The sequence below is a fragment of the Equus przewalskii genome, chromosome 7 (assembly GCF_037783145.1).
Source record: "Equus przewalskii isolate Varuska chromosome 7, EquPr2, whole genome shotgun sequence".
Lineage (NCBI taxonomy): Eukaryota > Metazoa > Chordata > Mammalia > Perissodactyla > Equidae > Equus > Equus przewalskii.
In genome coordinates, this window is record NC_091837.1 from 24,134,625 (window position 1) to 24,150,313 (window position 15,689).

General features: G+C 40.1%; 1 protein-coding gene across 1 annotated transcript in view; it reads left to right on the forward strand.

Annotated features, from left to right (window-relative positions):
- KNTC1 (kinetochore associated 1) overlaps nucleotides 1–3,159 on the forward strand; it is a 74,025-nt gene extending 70,866 nt beyond the window's left edge. Inside the window, exons 61-64 of the mRNA XM_070629158.1 lie at nucleotides 231–320; nucleotides 621–766; nucleotides 1,838–1,928; nucleotides 2,931–3,159. Of these exons, the coding sequence (XP_070485259.1) occupies nucleotides 231–320; nucleotides 621–766; nucleotides 1,838–1,928; nucleotides 2,931–2,951 (348 nt within the window). The 3' untranslated portion in view covers nucleotides 2,952–3,159. The remainder of the gene's footprint in view (nucleotides 1–230; nucleotides 321–620; nucleotides 767–1,837; nucleotides 1,929–2,930) is intronic.
- Nucleotides 3,160–15,689: the final 12,530 nt, after the last annotated feature.

Below are 15,689 nucleotides of genomic sequence, written 5' to 3' on the forward strand. Positions count from 1 at the left end.
TTGGCACTTAGAATCACCAAATGCTTGCTAAACAGCTCTTGCTGTTGGAATAGGTATTTGTAAAATGCCTTTCTTCTTATATCAATAATTTTTTATCTGAAAGAGGTGTTTTTTCCTATAATAGAAATTCTTTAAGATATTTCAATTTTAAAAATGTAAACCTTTTCTATTTGACAGAAATTAATATTAATAATACTTATCCATTAATTTCATTTCGATTTTTCCTCTAGAATTTCCTGGGCTCGTGCAATCCTCAGATCATTTTACAGCAGTTAGAAGAACATATGAGTACTGGCCAGTTGGCAGGATTTTCACATCAAGTAAGAGTCAATTTCATCTCTTTGTTGCTATGAAAACCCTGATATTAGAAGGTAATAATTTTCCCCAAATCAAGATTAAGCTAAAAACTACTGTCTCTATCTGTTTGTTGTTCCTTTTTATTTATTTCTTTACTGTCTACCAAAATGGGCCAAAGCTGTCCCCCTCCCCCACCCCTCAAAAAAGGCACTTAGCGTCAGTGCAATGATAGTTTAACTTCTGATTGTCAGAAATGTTTCAGTATTGAATAAGGACTTGGAATTTCACACATTTTTAATTTAATGATACCTGTCATTCTGTAGATTAGAAATCTGATTCTGAATAATGTCATAAATAAGAAGGACTTTGGGATTTTGGCAAAGACAAAATACTTTCAAATGTTGAAATTGCACACGATGAATACCAACAACATCACTGACCTAGTAAACTATTTGGCAAATGAGTTAAGGTAAGTTAATTAAAAAAAAAAATTATAGAATTTCCTTAAAATTTGTCTTTCTTTTGGAAGAAAATATCAAACAATGGTAGAGCTATTTGGTTGTGATGAAAGGCTCCGAATATTAAGCAGCAGCGTTACCATTCATACCCAGAGGTTAGCCCTCTCGTAACCAGATCCCATGCAACATGAACTTGGAATGAAACAATTAAACAAGCTGTCTGAACCCCCAAAATAGGTGTTTTCAGTCTTTCTCTAAAACTCTAAATTATGAGTTTATTCCTTTGACACTTGCTCAAAGAACTAAAGGCTTTATATAACATAATTTTTGCTAAGCTTCGTTACCTAATTTACCAGCAGCCACAAGTTTAGAAACAATAAGCTTCTTAGAATAGGATGGAGAGCAGATTTGGAAAGTAAAAAGGAAAATGGAGAGATGGGCTGACACTGAAGAAGGGAAAGCTCACTCAAGATTGAAATATTTTGGGGGGCTGGCCCCATGGCCAAGTGGTTAAGTTTACACGCTCCGCTTCAGCAGCCCGGGGTTTCCCTGGTTCAGATCCTGGGTACAGACATGGCGCCGCTCATCAGGCCATGCTGAGCTGGCGTCCCACACAGCATAAGCAGAAGGGCCTACAAATAGAATATACAACTATGTAGTGGGGGGCTTTGGGGAGAAGAAGAAGGAAAAAAAAAAAGAAAAAGAAGAAGATTGGCAACAGATATTAGCTCAGCTGCCAATCTTTAAAAAAAAAAAAATTTTTTTTACTGGGTTCTCCCCACATTTGGTCTGACTGTGCTGATTGCTTGGGAGGTGTCCCTTTCTCATTGTCACGCCATGAATTTCTTTCTGCTTGTTTATCACTTGTGATCCAGCCATAACTACATATTGTCATTTATGAACAAGTATTATTTTCTGAGGTATAATCGATATATATAATCTGCACAAATTTCAAGTAAGCAATTTGATGAACTTTGACATATGTATACACCTGTGAAGCCATCACCACAATCAAGATAATGAACATATCTGTCATCCCCAAAAATTTCCCCACGCCCCTCTTTTTCTTTCTGATTCCATAGTTTAGATGAAGCTTCAGTCTTTATAACTGAATATGCAAAGCATCGTGGGAAACCTGTACCTCCAGACGCTGCTCCCTGTGAAATTCTGAAGGTAAGGCTGACCCATAGTTCCTTGGGTCCTAACCTGACGCCGTTTTTATTTCTAGGGTCTTGGAATTGACCTGACTTATTCTGATGTTCTGGAGATAAATGTATTTTTATGTGTGACCACATATATTTTTATATTTTACTTTTTGTATAAGAGAGTCCTAGACCAGAAATCCGGAGGCCAGGGTTCTGGTCTCAGCTCTGCGCTGAGGCAGTGTGGCCTCAGGCCGAGTCGCTAAGCCTATGCAGGCTTCAGTTTTTATATTTGGACCATATGGTCTCTTAGGAGCTTTCCAATGTTATGATTCTTCATAAAGTCTTGTTTTTCATATTAAAGCAACTGAAAGACTAAATTTCAAAAGGCAGTAATTAATGCCATGCTTGGGTATTAACTGCTTTTATTTCTTCTTTTTTAATTACCTAACACATATATTCATTATGGAAAAAAGAGAAATTTGTAAGAGCAAAACAAAAACTAATCTCTTAAAATCACACTACCCAGAGATGGGGTCACTGTTAACATTTTGGTGTACATCTTTCCAAATGTTTTCGTGTGTAAAATATGCATGTAAATTACTTTTACTCCTATTCTGAACTTAAATATAAGATAAGAATTTTTACTTTGATCATATTTTGGTAGTTTTAGTATACCTAACAAAGTCATTATGGGTTTTTTCCTCTTTTGGTCCAGGTCAGGCATATTAAAAATAAGCCTAGTTCTGTTAACTTCCATTAATAACTTCCTTTATTCACTTCCAGGCTGTTCTGCTCAATGGCATAAGGTTACTTTTTTCAAAAAGGGAGGATATTGGTTCAGGGGACAAATTTGTAGCCCTTAAAATGTGTTTGTTTTTCTCCAGTCATATCCATTTAAAATGCCAAATAATTTTATGTATAGATTTTTAACAATATAGTTAAGTCTTAGGTTCTATAGTTTATTGGACCATTTTCTATTTAAAAAACTAGATGACACTCATAAAAATGCTGTGTGTTTCTCACCATTTAGATGTTTCTTAGTGGCTCATAGTGGCTCATCAGACCTTTTCTCAAGAACGAGAGGAGAAGAAGATAGAACAGGAGGAAGTTTGGAGTCATCTATTAACTGAACATATTTATTACGGTTTTAAAATTGTGCAATGTATGTGTTATAGCTAGTGTCAAATGTCCCACAAGTAATAACCAAGATGCTTAATAATAGCATAATTGTCGCATAAAGAACTCATGTCCTGAATTAATCAATCTTTTCTTTGCCTGTTCCTTGTATAACCTATACGAACTATCAATATTTTGCACCATACATGAAAGAAACAAAATGCAAAAATATTTTACTCCTCTCACAAGAAAAACAACTACTTACATCCTATTTCTTCCACATATGTAAATAAGAATAACAGTCTTTTGGGGGGCCGGCCTGGTGGCATAGTGGTTAAGTTCACACACTCCACTTTGGCGACCCCGGATTCGCAGGTTCTGATCTTGGGCACGGACCTACACACTGCTCGTCAAGCCATGCTGTGGCAGTATCCCATATAGAAAACAGAGGAAGATGGGCACAGATGTTAGCTCAGGGCCAACCTTCCTCACAAAAAAAAAAGAATATCGGGCCAGCCCATTGGCACAGCAGTTAAGTTCACATGTTCCGCTTCTTGGCGGCCTGGGGTTCGCCGGTTCTGATCCTGGGTGCGGACGTGGCACCACTTGGCACGCCATGCTGTGGTACGCGTCCCACATATAAAGTAGAGGAAGACGGGCATGGATGTTAGCTCAGGGCCAGTATTCCTCAGCAAAAAGAGGAGGATTGGCAGTAGTTAGCTCAGGGCTAATCTTCCTCAAAAAAAAAAAAAAGTCAATCTTTTTAATGTCATTCTAGTAAATAGGTACATAATTTTTGCTGCAGAGTGTAGCAGTCAGTGGCCAGATAGAAAAATAGAAACCACTCTAGAGACTTCAAGCAGAGAGGGAGTGAATGCCAGGAATTGGTTACAAAGGTGTTAAAAGGACTGAAAGGCAGGAGGGAGATGGAGGTTGCCCTCTAGAGAGGCAGAAGGGGAAGGGGCTATTGGCTGAAGATGAGGAAGCTGCTCCTGCCACTGGGGTGGAGCCCCCGAACCCCCATTTGCCACTGAGCTGGTGGAGCTGCCGCTGCTGCTCATAAGGCTGTCTCCTGCCGCCCGTCCTGCTGACACTTCACCACTGCTCCCCGAGCTGCCCTCCGCCATCCTAGCTACTGCTGCCGCTGTCAAGCCACTGCCAAAAGAGGAAAGAAGAAGCTCTTCACTTTCCCCAACCTTCTCATTCTTGTGTCAGTGCCAAGAAATGACAGAACCAAACGGGAAGACATCTGGCAAGGAGCCTGAGAGACGCAGCCTGCAGGCTTAAGTCCCTGGCAGGATGGAGGCTGGCCTAGAAGGGCACCGTGGCGCTGAAAGCCAGCAGACACTACCCGGCACTCAGCAATATTCACATCACTTATTCTGCCTTTGTGTGCTTTTGCTGTATTTGTGAATAACTTGAATAAATGAATTTGATAATACTAGAGTTAGTTTGCCTTGGTTTTAGTAGTTGAGAAAAATATTTCTAGACAGAAAACTCAGTGTAGTATTGTGATTGAAAACATAGGTTTTGGAGTAAAACAAGTCTGGATTTGAATTCTGGCTCTGTCACACACCAGCTGTGTGATCCTGGACAAGCTGTATAACTTGTCAAAGCCTTAATTCCCTCATTTGTAAAACTTCCTAGTTGCAGGAAATTTAAATAGTCATCCACTTGCTCTCTTCTGGATATTTAGACTACACTAATATTTTTCACAAAGCTTTTTCAATACTTGGAATAATTTGCTTAAGACACATTCCCAGGAACAGATTTACCAGATCGAAGGGAATAAAGAACATTTTAAAGACTCTAGATGCAAATTGCCAAACTGTATATTTCAAAAGGTCTTCTTCACAAAAGCCCACACCTGCCAGCAACAGATGAATGAATGATTCACTGCATCCTCCCCAACACTGGGTCATCTTACTTTTAAAAACTTTTTGCTAATTTGATAGGTGAAAATGTTGTCTCACTGTTTCCATTTGTATTTCTTTGGTATTTATGCGATTGAACCTTAAGAAAACTAATTATAAGGCTGAAATTGCCAGTCGAGCCTATAACTGCTTTACAGAAATGTGCAGGGAGTGGGAGGGTCACATGGTGGCGCTAGAGCCTAGCACATGAATGAATCTTCCCGCTCAGCTGACTGGAGTTGGGCTGAGGAGTCCTTGCCCAACCTTGACACTGGTTTCCTTGTTCAGAGTAGAGTTCTGATAGGTGAAGGGTGTGCTAGAGAAATAGCTTTTTGAAACAGATATATTTGAATTTAAGATAAGGTCAAGTATGCAGTTAGCCAGGATCCTTCTTGTTGTTATACTTTTATTAGCCTTGATTATTTTTATTTTTCCAATCTTGTCTCCATACATCCATTCTCCATACTGTTACCTAAGTATTTTCTCAAAACATAGCCACATCTTGTCATTGCCTGGCCTCATGCTTTTCACTGGCTCCCCATTTTGCACTTAGCATGAAACCCAAGTTGCCAACTGAGGCACACTGGCACCTTTGCTCAAATTAGAAACGGATCCACTCTTAGAAGCTGAATTAGGTAATAATGCTCTCCTTTCAATAAATCTGCAAAAAGGCACCCCCTGTGAAGGGTCACATTTTTACAAAGCACTGAGTTTAAAAGCTGGATTTCAGTTACAGCTCGGTGCTACCTGCCCATCCCACCATGGCTTAGAAAGTCCTGCGTGATCTAGCCCCTGCCTGCCTTTCTAACCAGCGTTTACATCGTCCCCTTTCCTCTGACCAGCCCAGCTAAAATCACCTGCCCTCATCCCCAGTCACTTGCTGTGGCATTAACATATTTATTTCCTTCACCATACCATCCAAAGTCATCTTGGTTGGCTTGTTCATTGATTGTCTCACTAGTCATCATTTTGTCCCCAAACCCTAAAACAGTGCCTCTCTCCTGTAGTAGACTCTTAATAAATACGTATGAGATAAATGAATTTTGGCTACCCATTTTCCCGGTAAAATTTCTTCCTTGAATGTTTCATGATCACATGAACAAATGACAGCACCTCATTACACAGACAAAAAGAGGGAAGTTAGTAACAACTGAGTAAAGGCACTATATTTAATTTTCATGACTCATGCACATTCTTCTATCATCTCTTACTTTGAATGAGGTGGCTAAATTTTCGTTCCTTTGACTACTTGGAGTAGAGAATTTTATTCGTGGGTTGCTCTCCACTTCCTCCAGATAGAAAACCCAGCCTGGCAAGACATAGGATATTCAATCTTCTTTCTATTGTTTCTTCTGGGGCCCAGAGGTTTGGAATCCGTCTGCTATGGTCTATGTAAACACATTGAATCCCTCCCTTGGGTAGTTTTTGAGTAAGAGAATAAGACTAATTTTGGTGATCACATCTATCCAGATGGGAGTAGCCAAGTAAGCACACAGATGTGCTTGGGGTAACCAACAGATTCTTTTTTCTCGAATGCTAGTGTCTTAGGTATAATAGACCAGTGGTCCCTAAATTTTTATTGCATGTCCCTCAGTAAAAGCTTTTGAATATATACCCCCAATATATATTCCTTTGGTAGAAATTTTAAAAAGAAGAAATAAAAAAATAGAAATTATAATACTTTCTTCCTGTACCCAATGGACTGTCCTGTGCACACTTTGGAAACCACAGGGGTAGATAACTTTACCTTACAATACTCTTTTAATGTTGAGTATAATTTACATACAATAAAGCACATACAATAAATGAGGTTGTTACCTTAAACATATTCATACAACTGTACAATAATAATCTTCACCAAAATATAGAACATTCTAGCATCCCAGAAGACTACCTTGTGCCCCTCCCAGCACAGACTCCACCCAAAGGGAACCACCATTTTGACCTCTGTCATCATAGATTATTAGTTTTACCTGGTTTTGAACTTTCTATAAATGGACTAATAAAGAGTATACTCTAGAGTCTGAGTTCATTACTCAACATTATGAGACTCATCCATATTATTTTGTGTAGCAGTAGCAGTAGTTTATTCTTTTCCATTGTTGGGAGTATCCTCCTAATATGCCATAATTTATCCATCCTATTATTGACAGATGTTTGGGTTATTATCAGTTTTTGACAATTACGATTAAGGCTGCTATGAACACTCTTGTACACGTCTTTTGTTGAACATAGGCACCCATTTATGTTGGGTATATTTCCAGGAGTGGAAGAGCCTGAGTAGATATTGCCAAACACTCTTCCCAAGTGGCGGTTGTACCAATCTCCACTCCCACAGCTGAGTGTGAGACAGCAGATTGCTCCACATCCTTGACAACACTGAATCATCATCCGTCCTTTTAATTTTAGCCATTCTGACGGGAGACCTTACAATACTCGATGAATTAAAAAAAAAAATGCAAGGAGAAACATCTTATCTTGTCCTCCATTCTGGTTTCTCTCCCTTCCCTTTCCCACTTGAGATTTGTGGATGTGTTAAACCCACATGTGTATTTGCACATCTCAGAATCCAGTGTCCATCACATGATCTCAGTGGGGAATGCACAGCAAGATTCTAAATCTCAACTCACAGCAGCTAAGTTTTACTATAAACCTTATAAGATTAGAGAACTACCAAGTGGTGGGTTTTTTCCGGCACTCTGTGTATTCAAAAGCAACCAGAAAAGGCCTGTGTTTCTGCAATAACCAAGGCTGAATGTTTTCTAAAGGGAATAGAGAAATTTCTAGCCCAATTTTTTTCTCTATTTGAACCCTTCTTCCAACGTCCATAGGACTCAAGGATGCAACCTCTAAACTGACTTTCCCTTGGTAAATACTCCTATAGCTTTTTTCAAAAAACAGCTTTGTTAAGATTTAGTTCACATACCATACAATTCACCTATTTAAAGTGTACGGTTCAATGGTTTTTAGTACAGATCTTCCTCAACTTACGATGGGGCTATGTCCTGATAAACCTATCATAAGACAAAAATACCGTAAGTCAAAAATGCATTTAGGGGCTGGCCCCGTGGCCAAGTGGTTAAGTTTGTGCGCTCCGCTGCAGGCGGCCCAGTGTTTCATTGGTTCGATTCCTGGGTGCGGACACGGCACTGCTCATCAAGCCACGCTGAGGCAGCGTCCCATGTGCCACAACTAGAAGGACCCACAACGAAGAATATACAACTATGTACCGGGGGGCATTGGGGAGAAAAAGGAAAAAAAATAAAATTAAAAAAAATGCATTTAATACACCTAACTTACTGAACATGATAGCTTAGCCCGGCCTACCTTCGACGTGCTCAGAACACTTAAATGAGCCTACATTTGGGCAAAATCATTTAACACAGAGCCTATTTTATAATAAAGTATTGAATATCTTGTGTAATTTGTTGAATACTGTACTGAAGGTGAAAAACAGAATGGTTATGTGGGTGCAGAGTGGTTGTCGGTGTGTTGGATGTTTACCCTCCTGATCACGTGGCTGACTGGGAGCTGTGGCTCCTTGCCGCTGCTCAGCATCAGGAGAAGTATTGTACCACATTCGCTAGCCCAGGAAAAGATCAAAATTCAAAATTCAAAGCACGGTTTCTACCAAATGCATTTGCACCATCATAAAGTTGAAAAATCGTAAGTAGAGCCATCATAAGTGGGGGACAGTCTGTATGTTCACAAATACATACAACCACCATCACAGTCAGTTTTAGAACATTTTCATCACCTCTAAGAGAAACCCCATACCCTTTAGCTATCATCCCCCATTTCCTCCCCTCCAACCTCCACCCATCCCCTAAGCAACCACTTATTTGCTTTCTGTCTCTGTTAGTTTACCTATTCTGGATATTTCCTAAAAACGGAATCATGCAATATTTGGCTTTTTGTGTCTAGCTCCTCTCACTTAACATAATGGTGTCAGTGTTCATCGGTGTTGTAGCAGGTGTCAGTACTTCATTTCTTTTTACGGTGGAATAAATATTCCATTGTATGGATATACCATATTTTGTTGTTTATACCATATTTGTTGTTTATAGATAAGCAACAAATTTAGGTTGTTTCCACTTTTTGGCTATCATGAAAAATACTGTTATATCCTATAGCTTTTAGGTTTTTTATTAACTTTTTTTCAATATGTATACACAGACTTACTCATTCTTAAGATATCAGTTAGGACTTTTTTTTTTTTTTATAAAGATTTTATTTTTTCCTTTTTCTCCCCAAAGCCCCCCAGTACATAGTTGTATATTCTTCGTTGTGGATCCTTCTAGTTGTGGCATGTGGGACGCCGCCTCAGCGTGGTCTGATGAGCAGTGCCATGTCCGCGCCCAGGATTCGAACTAACGAAACACTGGGCCGCCTGCAGCGGAGCGCGCGAACTTAACCACTCGGCCACGGGGCCAGCCCGAGATATCAGTTAGGACTTTGATCAGGTTTTCTCCACTCCCTGCCTTGTCTCTGGGAGCAATTCTCTGCACATACCATACTGTCTCAAGTCTTTGCTCTCATCCCCTCTTTGTCGAGTTAACTCCCACTCATTCTTTATAGCATGATATTTACTGAATATCCAAGTTCCTTGGATTACTTAAGAGAATATTTCATTTGTGAGAATATGCATATACACATGAAGCATTAGGATATTCCTTATATTCAAAGAGATAATGTGATGAACCAGAAGGAAGGGCATCATTTCAAAACCAAAATTATTTTTAACATGTTTTTTTCAATGTTCTTTATATAGATGATTTTTTAAGTCTTAAAAGGATATATTACTCATAAGCCATACTATATTTCATACCTCAAAAGAAGAAGTGGTAGTTTACGAAATTTCTTCCCCTCCTCCCCATCTCGTAATGTCACATGCCCTGAGTTGTTGCTGCTTTGGGTCATATGGAACCAGAATATCTAGGAAAACTTTCATCATCAGTTGATGTGGATGCATATGCTCGTGCTTCTCTCTCTTTTTAAAATCACTCTTAAGCAACCACAGTATACAACATTTAGGGTAACAGCTCCACCATTCATAAGTTTGCCAGGTAAAAATAAGAATTCCACATACTAATATATTAGCAAGCAGCCTTTTCTCAGGAAGTCACATACTTTTGGTTCAACCTAGGTTACTGGTGGGATTTTTCTATATTTTCATTTTTACCTCTGGGCTTGCAGGAAAAAAGGAGAAGCTGATAGCAAGGTTGAAAAGAAAATGTAAGTGGTGAGGGTTCTAAGTGTAGGGGAGGCAGACATTTCCTCTACCCACTCTGGGTCCTTCTGGCCGGACAACGAATTAAATGCACATGAGACAGAATAACAGGAGAAAATTAAACAAAGCTTCATAACATGTATACGTGGGAGAGATGCAGAAAAACTGAGTAACTCACCAAAACGGTGGAAGCTTTCATCTTAAATACTATCCTCAGCTGAAGACAAAGGAGGATGTTGGGGGTGGGGGGAGTCAATTATGGGAGATTACCGGAAAAGCACAGTAACAAGGGTAAGGTTATTATGCAGATTTAAGTCCTTGCCTTCTGCACTGATAAGACTTTCTAGAGAGAAGGTCGGCCCCTCTTCTTCCTGGTGCAGAGAGGGAGACACCTTTACAGATGGAGATTTCCTTTACAAATGTAAATGTCTCTTAACAAAGGGTAAGTAAATTCTACTTTCCAGAGTTTCTCTCATGTCTGCAGTTTTTAAAAGTAACCAGCCAAAAATAATCCTCACGCCAAAGAGACATATCTTGGGGTGGCCAATTCCAATCCCCCGCATAAGGAAGAATGAAAGGAAGAGAGAATCAGAAGGATGAAAGCTGGTGACCAAGTTCAGCTATCACAGAATTTTCTCAGCCTCCTCAGTTAGGTCTCCTGAAAGGCAGTGGGACAAAACTCAGTTTCTTGCCTGCTTGCCCCAAATATCTCAGTATTCGTTTTCTAAGACTGCCATAACAAATGACCACTACCTGGGTGCCCTCAAACATCAGAAATTTATTCTCTCAAACTTCTGGAGGCCAGAAGGTCAAAATCAAGGTGTCAGCAGGGCCACACTCCCTCTAAAGGCCCTAAGGGAACATTCTTTCTTGCCTCTTCTAACTTCGGTGGTTTCAGTTGTTTCTTGGCTTGTGGCAACATCACTCCAATCTCTGCCTCCATTGTCACATGGCCAGCCCTCTCACAAGTGCCTCTGTGTGTGCTCTTCTGTCTCTTATAAGGACACTTGTCATAGGATTTAGGGCCCATCCTAATCCTGTATGATCTAATCTCCACCCTCACCTTAATTACCTCTGCAAAGACACTATTTCCAAAAAAGGTCACAGTCTGAGGTTCCAGGTAGACATGAATTTGGGGTGGGGGGACACTATTCAACCCCCTACTATCTTCCCTCACATTCTATTCCTCTGCCTTTGGATAAAGAATATACTCCTTTAAATGACAGTGAGCTCTCTACTTAGCTACTAATTGGGAACAATCATCTTACAGATTTGACTGAAGTAAATTAACATACAGAAAAGTACAGAAATCCTAACGGATTTTCACAAAGTGAACATGCCCATGTACCAAGCACCCAAATCAAGACGCAGAACATTCCCACTATAGATTAGGAACCGTATTCTTTCTTTTTTCCCATTAAACTAAAAAAAATTTTAATTGTGGTAAAATACACATAACAAAATTTACCCTCTTAACCATTTTTAAGCGTCCAGTTCAGTGACATTAGGCACATTCACATTCTTGTGCCACCATCACCACCACCCATCTCCAGAGTTTCTTATCTTGCAAAACTGAAACCCTAACTCCCCATCCGCCTCCCCAGCCCCTGGCACCCTCCATTCTACTTTCTGTCTCTATGAATTTGACTCCTCTATGGACCTCATATGAGAGAAATCACGCGGTGTTTGTCCTTTTGTGACTGGCTTATTTCACTCAGCGTAATATCCTTGTCCTCCAGGTTCATCTACGTCGTAGCATGTGTCATAATTTCCTTCCCTTTTAGAGCCGAATAACAGAGGAACCATGTTCTTTTGAAAGGTGATCACAACCTCCTTTGGCTGTTTATGACTAAGTCTTTACTCCTTTTCATCCCTGATTCTAATTAAGAAACCATGCATGTTTCTTTTGTGTTTTCTCCCTTGAGGATTATAGATTTCAAATTTTCAGGTTTTTAAATCAGAACCCAGCCCTCTGCTCTGGGTCCTGTGGTTTGGGCCATGTTAACCAATCTCACATGCCCTTTAGTGATCTCATTGACTGTATAGAAAAGTTAAGGAATCAACAGGTTTCAAAAGTGAATAAGAGTAAGTGGAAGGGTAATTCTCGCAGAACAATTTTTATCCCTCTTTCCTCTTCCTTTCTTTGCAGTCGACTCACAGACAGACCTTCAGGACCTTGGCAGTAGTTCAGACTCCACTCAATGTCCTCATCTTGGCAGCTTTCTGAAAGTCAGCAGGATTTTGTGTTTTATTTTCTTTTATTTTAGCACACTTACTCATTGTTTTGGAAATAGCTCACATTCCAGGCGATTCAAGACTCCTTGAATAAACAACTCACCTCTTTCTAGACAAGACCCACTGAATATATGAATTCCCAGCTGAGTGGGAAAAAACAACCAAGATGTGCAGACAACAAGGAGGAATGTAATTTCATAGCCCTATTAGATATTCTCAGAGGGATAAATTTTAATTCATTTTCATCATGGCTAATTCCTTGCACCCTTTTCGTACCAATGTATCACCTTAATCAGCACAGGCAAACGACCTATTTCCCTCAATCCGTCAGCTATGAAACAGGTTTTTACTGTAGGAGACTTAAGTCAATTGTTTTCATAGTTTACACATTACACAATGACTTAGGACTAAGTGCCAAGAAATACAGCAAGAGCGAGATCAAATCCAACAACACTTCAAGTATTAATCCCTAATATTAGCCCTAAAAAACTCCAGCTGCACTATCCTTTTTCTGAAACCTTTCTACATGTGGAGTAGAGCAGGAACCTTATAGAGTGGCCATGCCAGGACCTTCCAGAACCACCAAAAAGTGAGGGAAAGGTGATGGAGAGGGAACCACTTATCCTTCTCTGCTTTTTCCCCGTCACAGCCTAGTGATGCAGAAAAGTCAAGCTGACTTTGAGAAGGGAAGTACTCCCCTTACCCACATAGAACTGGCATCTCACACAGAGAAAGCATGAGTTTTCTGCAACGTTTGGTCACATCTCAATGTTGGATACTAAGCTCTCAAATCCCAAGACGAACCACACAAACTCATGGTGTGACCAGTGCTTCCATCTTGTCTGTCTAGTAGTCAGAGCTGACAACTGATAATTATTTAAATATTGTACCTAAAGCTAGTCCATCCTGTTTTTGAAATACTAAGACTGCAAGAGACAACAGAGAGTATGGGACCTGGGTTCATCTTGGGGATCACACACACGCAATCCCTGTCTAACCCTAAGAATTAACAGCCATTGGGAATTCTTCATCATTAGCTATTTACCTACAAGCTGAAGAGACTCATTTCTTTCACTTTAGCTGTACCAACACGTTATGTCATCTTTTCTCTCCAGTGAGAGACACATAGAGTGTGTGAAGGCAGCTACTGTTAGTCTTGTGATTCTTGCTCCCATTTGAATAAAATAATGCCTTTGCCTTGCTTTTTCAGAACCTGGAAGTTTGTATCAATTAGGGTGCTTTGGTTGCAAGTAAAAGAAAACCCAACTAGAAATGGCTTTAAGCAAAGAGGGCATTTACTATCTTGTGTAATCAGAAGTCCAGAGATGGAGTTCCCAGAACTTGCTAATGATGTAATCAAGAGCCCAGGTTCTTTCCATCTCTCCACTCAGCCATCCTTGAATGTGTTGGTTTGTCCTTAGCTTGTCTCCTCACAATACAAAAGGGCTCAGTGGCTCCAAAGATTAAATCCTTAGGCAAGAATTTCCAAAGGTCCTTTTTTTAATTAAGGTGAAATTCACATAACATAAAATTAACCATTTTAAAGTGTACAATTCAGTGGTATTTAGTCCATTCACAATGTTGTGCAACCGCCACCTCTGTCTAGTTCCAAAACGTTTTCATCACCCCAAAGGAGACTCCATAGCCATTAACAGTCACCCCCCATTCCCTCCTCCCCACTCCCTGACAACCACTAATCTGCTTTCCATCTCTAAGAATTTGCCTATTCTGGACATTTCATATAATTATAATCATACAACATGGGGCCTTCTGTGTGGGTTTTTTTACTTAGTCTAATGCTTTCGAGCTTCATCCACTTTGGAGTATGTATCAGAACTTTTTTTTAAAATGATATTCTGTTGTACGGATATGCCACCTTTCGTTTATTCATTCATCTGTTGATGGACATTTTGGTTGTTTCCACTTTTAAACCACTGTAAATGTTGCTAAGAACATGCCTTCAAATGTATTTGCTTGAGGAACTGATTTTCATGTCTTTGGGGACTTATACCTCGAGATGGAATTGCTGGGAAATTTTCTGAAAAGCACCCCAAGAGACTTCCCCTCACATCCTACCGGTCAGATTTGTGGCACATTTCCATGCTGACAGCAATGTCTTGGCAAGGAGAATGAGACCACCACAACTGGCTTAAACTAACCCAGTTTCACCCCCTGCAGCTGGGTTGGAAGCCAGTCACCTCTGAAGAACACGTCAGTTGGAGGAAGGCCTTTTCCAGATGGTGGTGATTGTGAGCATGAACACTGCGACATAGGTAGGCGAGTTCTCTGTTAACCATCCCCCCCAATAGTATTAGAGTGATTTGTATTCCGTTCAAGGATGTGAACTTGTCTGTTCTAGCTGCCAAGCAACCTGTCCTTTGTATAGCTCTCTTTGTTCTTTTGTGTGTTTATTCTACAAACATCAGTCTTAATGAAGAGGTGTGGGAACTAGAGTCAGGACAAACAGCATGTCAGAGGATCAGGCTGTGTGAGGTGGAAGCTCTTAAAAAAACACTGGAGGAAGGATCCAGGATATGCTTTTCCTCTAGCATCCTTGCAGAGACACTCGGAATGGTTTTCAAAGACTCCCATTTATTTAATTGTCTTCTAGATTCTAGTTTGTTTACCCAGATTTGCCTTTGCCTCCACCATCAAGTCATATGGAATTCATTCATTCATCTATTCCACAAATAATCATTGTGAGCCCACTATGTATTAAGCGCTGTGCAAGGCACTGGGGAAATGATGTTAAACCAGAGACCATTAGTCCCTGTCCTCAGGGAGCTTACAGTGTGGTGGAAGAGATATTGGTTAAACAACGATCATGCAGATAATTATTTAATTAACATTATGATAAATGCTATGAAGAGAAAACAATACAGGGTACTATGAAAGTGTGGAAGGGAGGAAGTATTCAGATTAGAACCTCCATAGCAATAGACAGGTAACAAAGTCTAATAATAGACAGGTAGAGAGGCTGCAGCACTTCCCTGTAAGGCAGTTGTCAGGGAAAGTGGTTACATCAGGAAATGTCAATGAAGTCCCTCACTAAGCCAGGAAGGCCAAGTGCAGGCTCTGGGACACTGCTTAGAGCATACCGGAGATTAATTTGTTTTCAACTTAATGTTCATGAGAAAAATAATACTAAGTTTGCCAGTGACAACAATCCAATCGAGTCCTCCCTTTATGGAATTTTGAACACAAGACATGCAAGAAGTAGACATCTTCATTGGAGCCATGCAGAAGCCAAGAGACCAAGAAGGAAGACAGTTTGCAGAGGTTATGAGTAAACAAA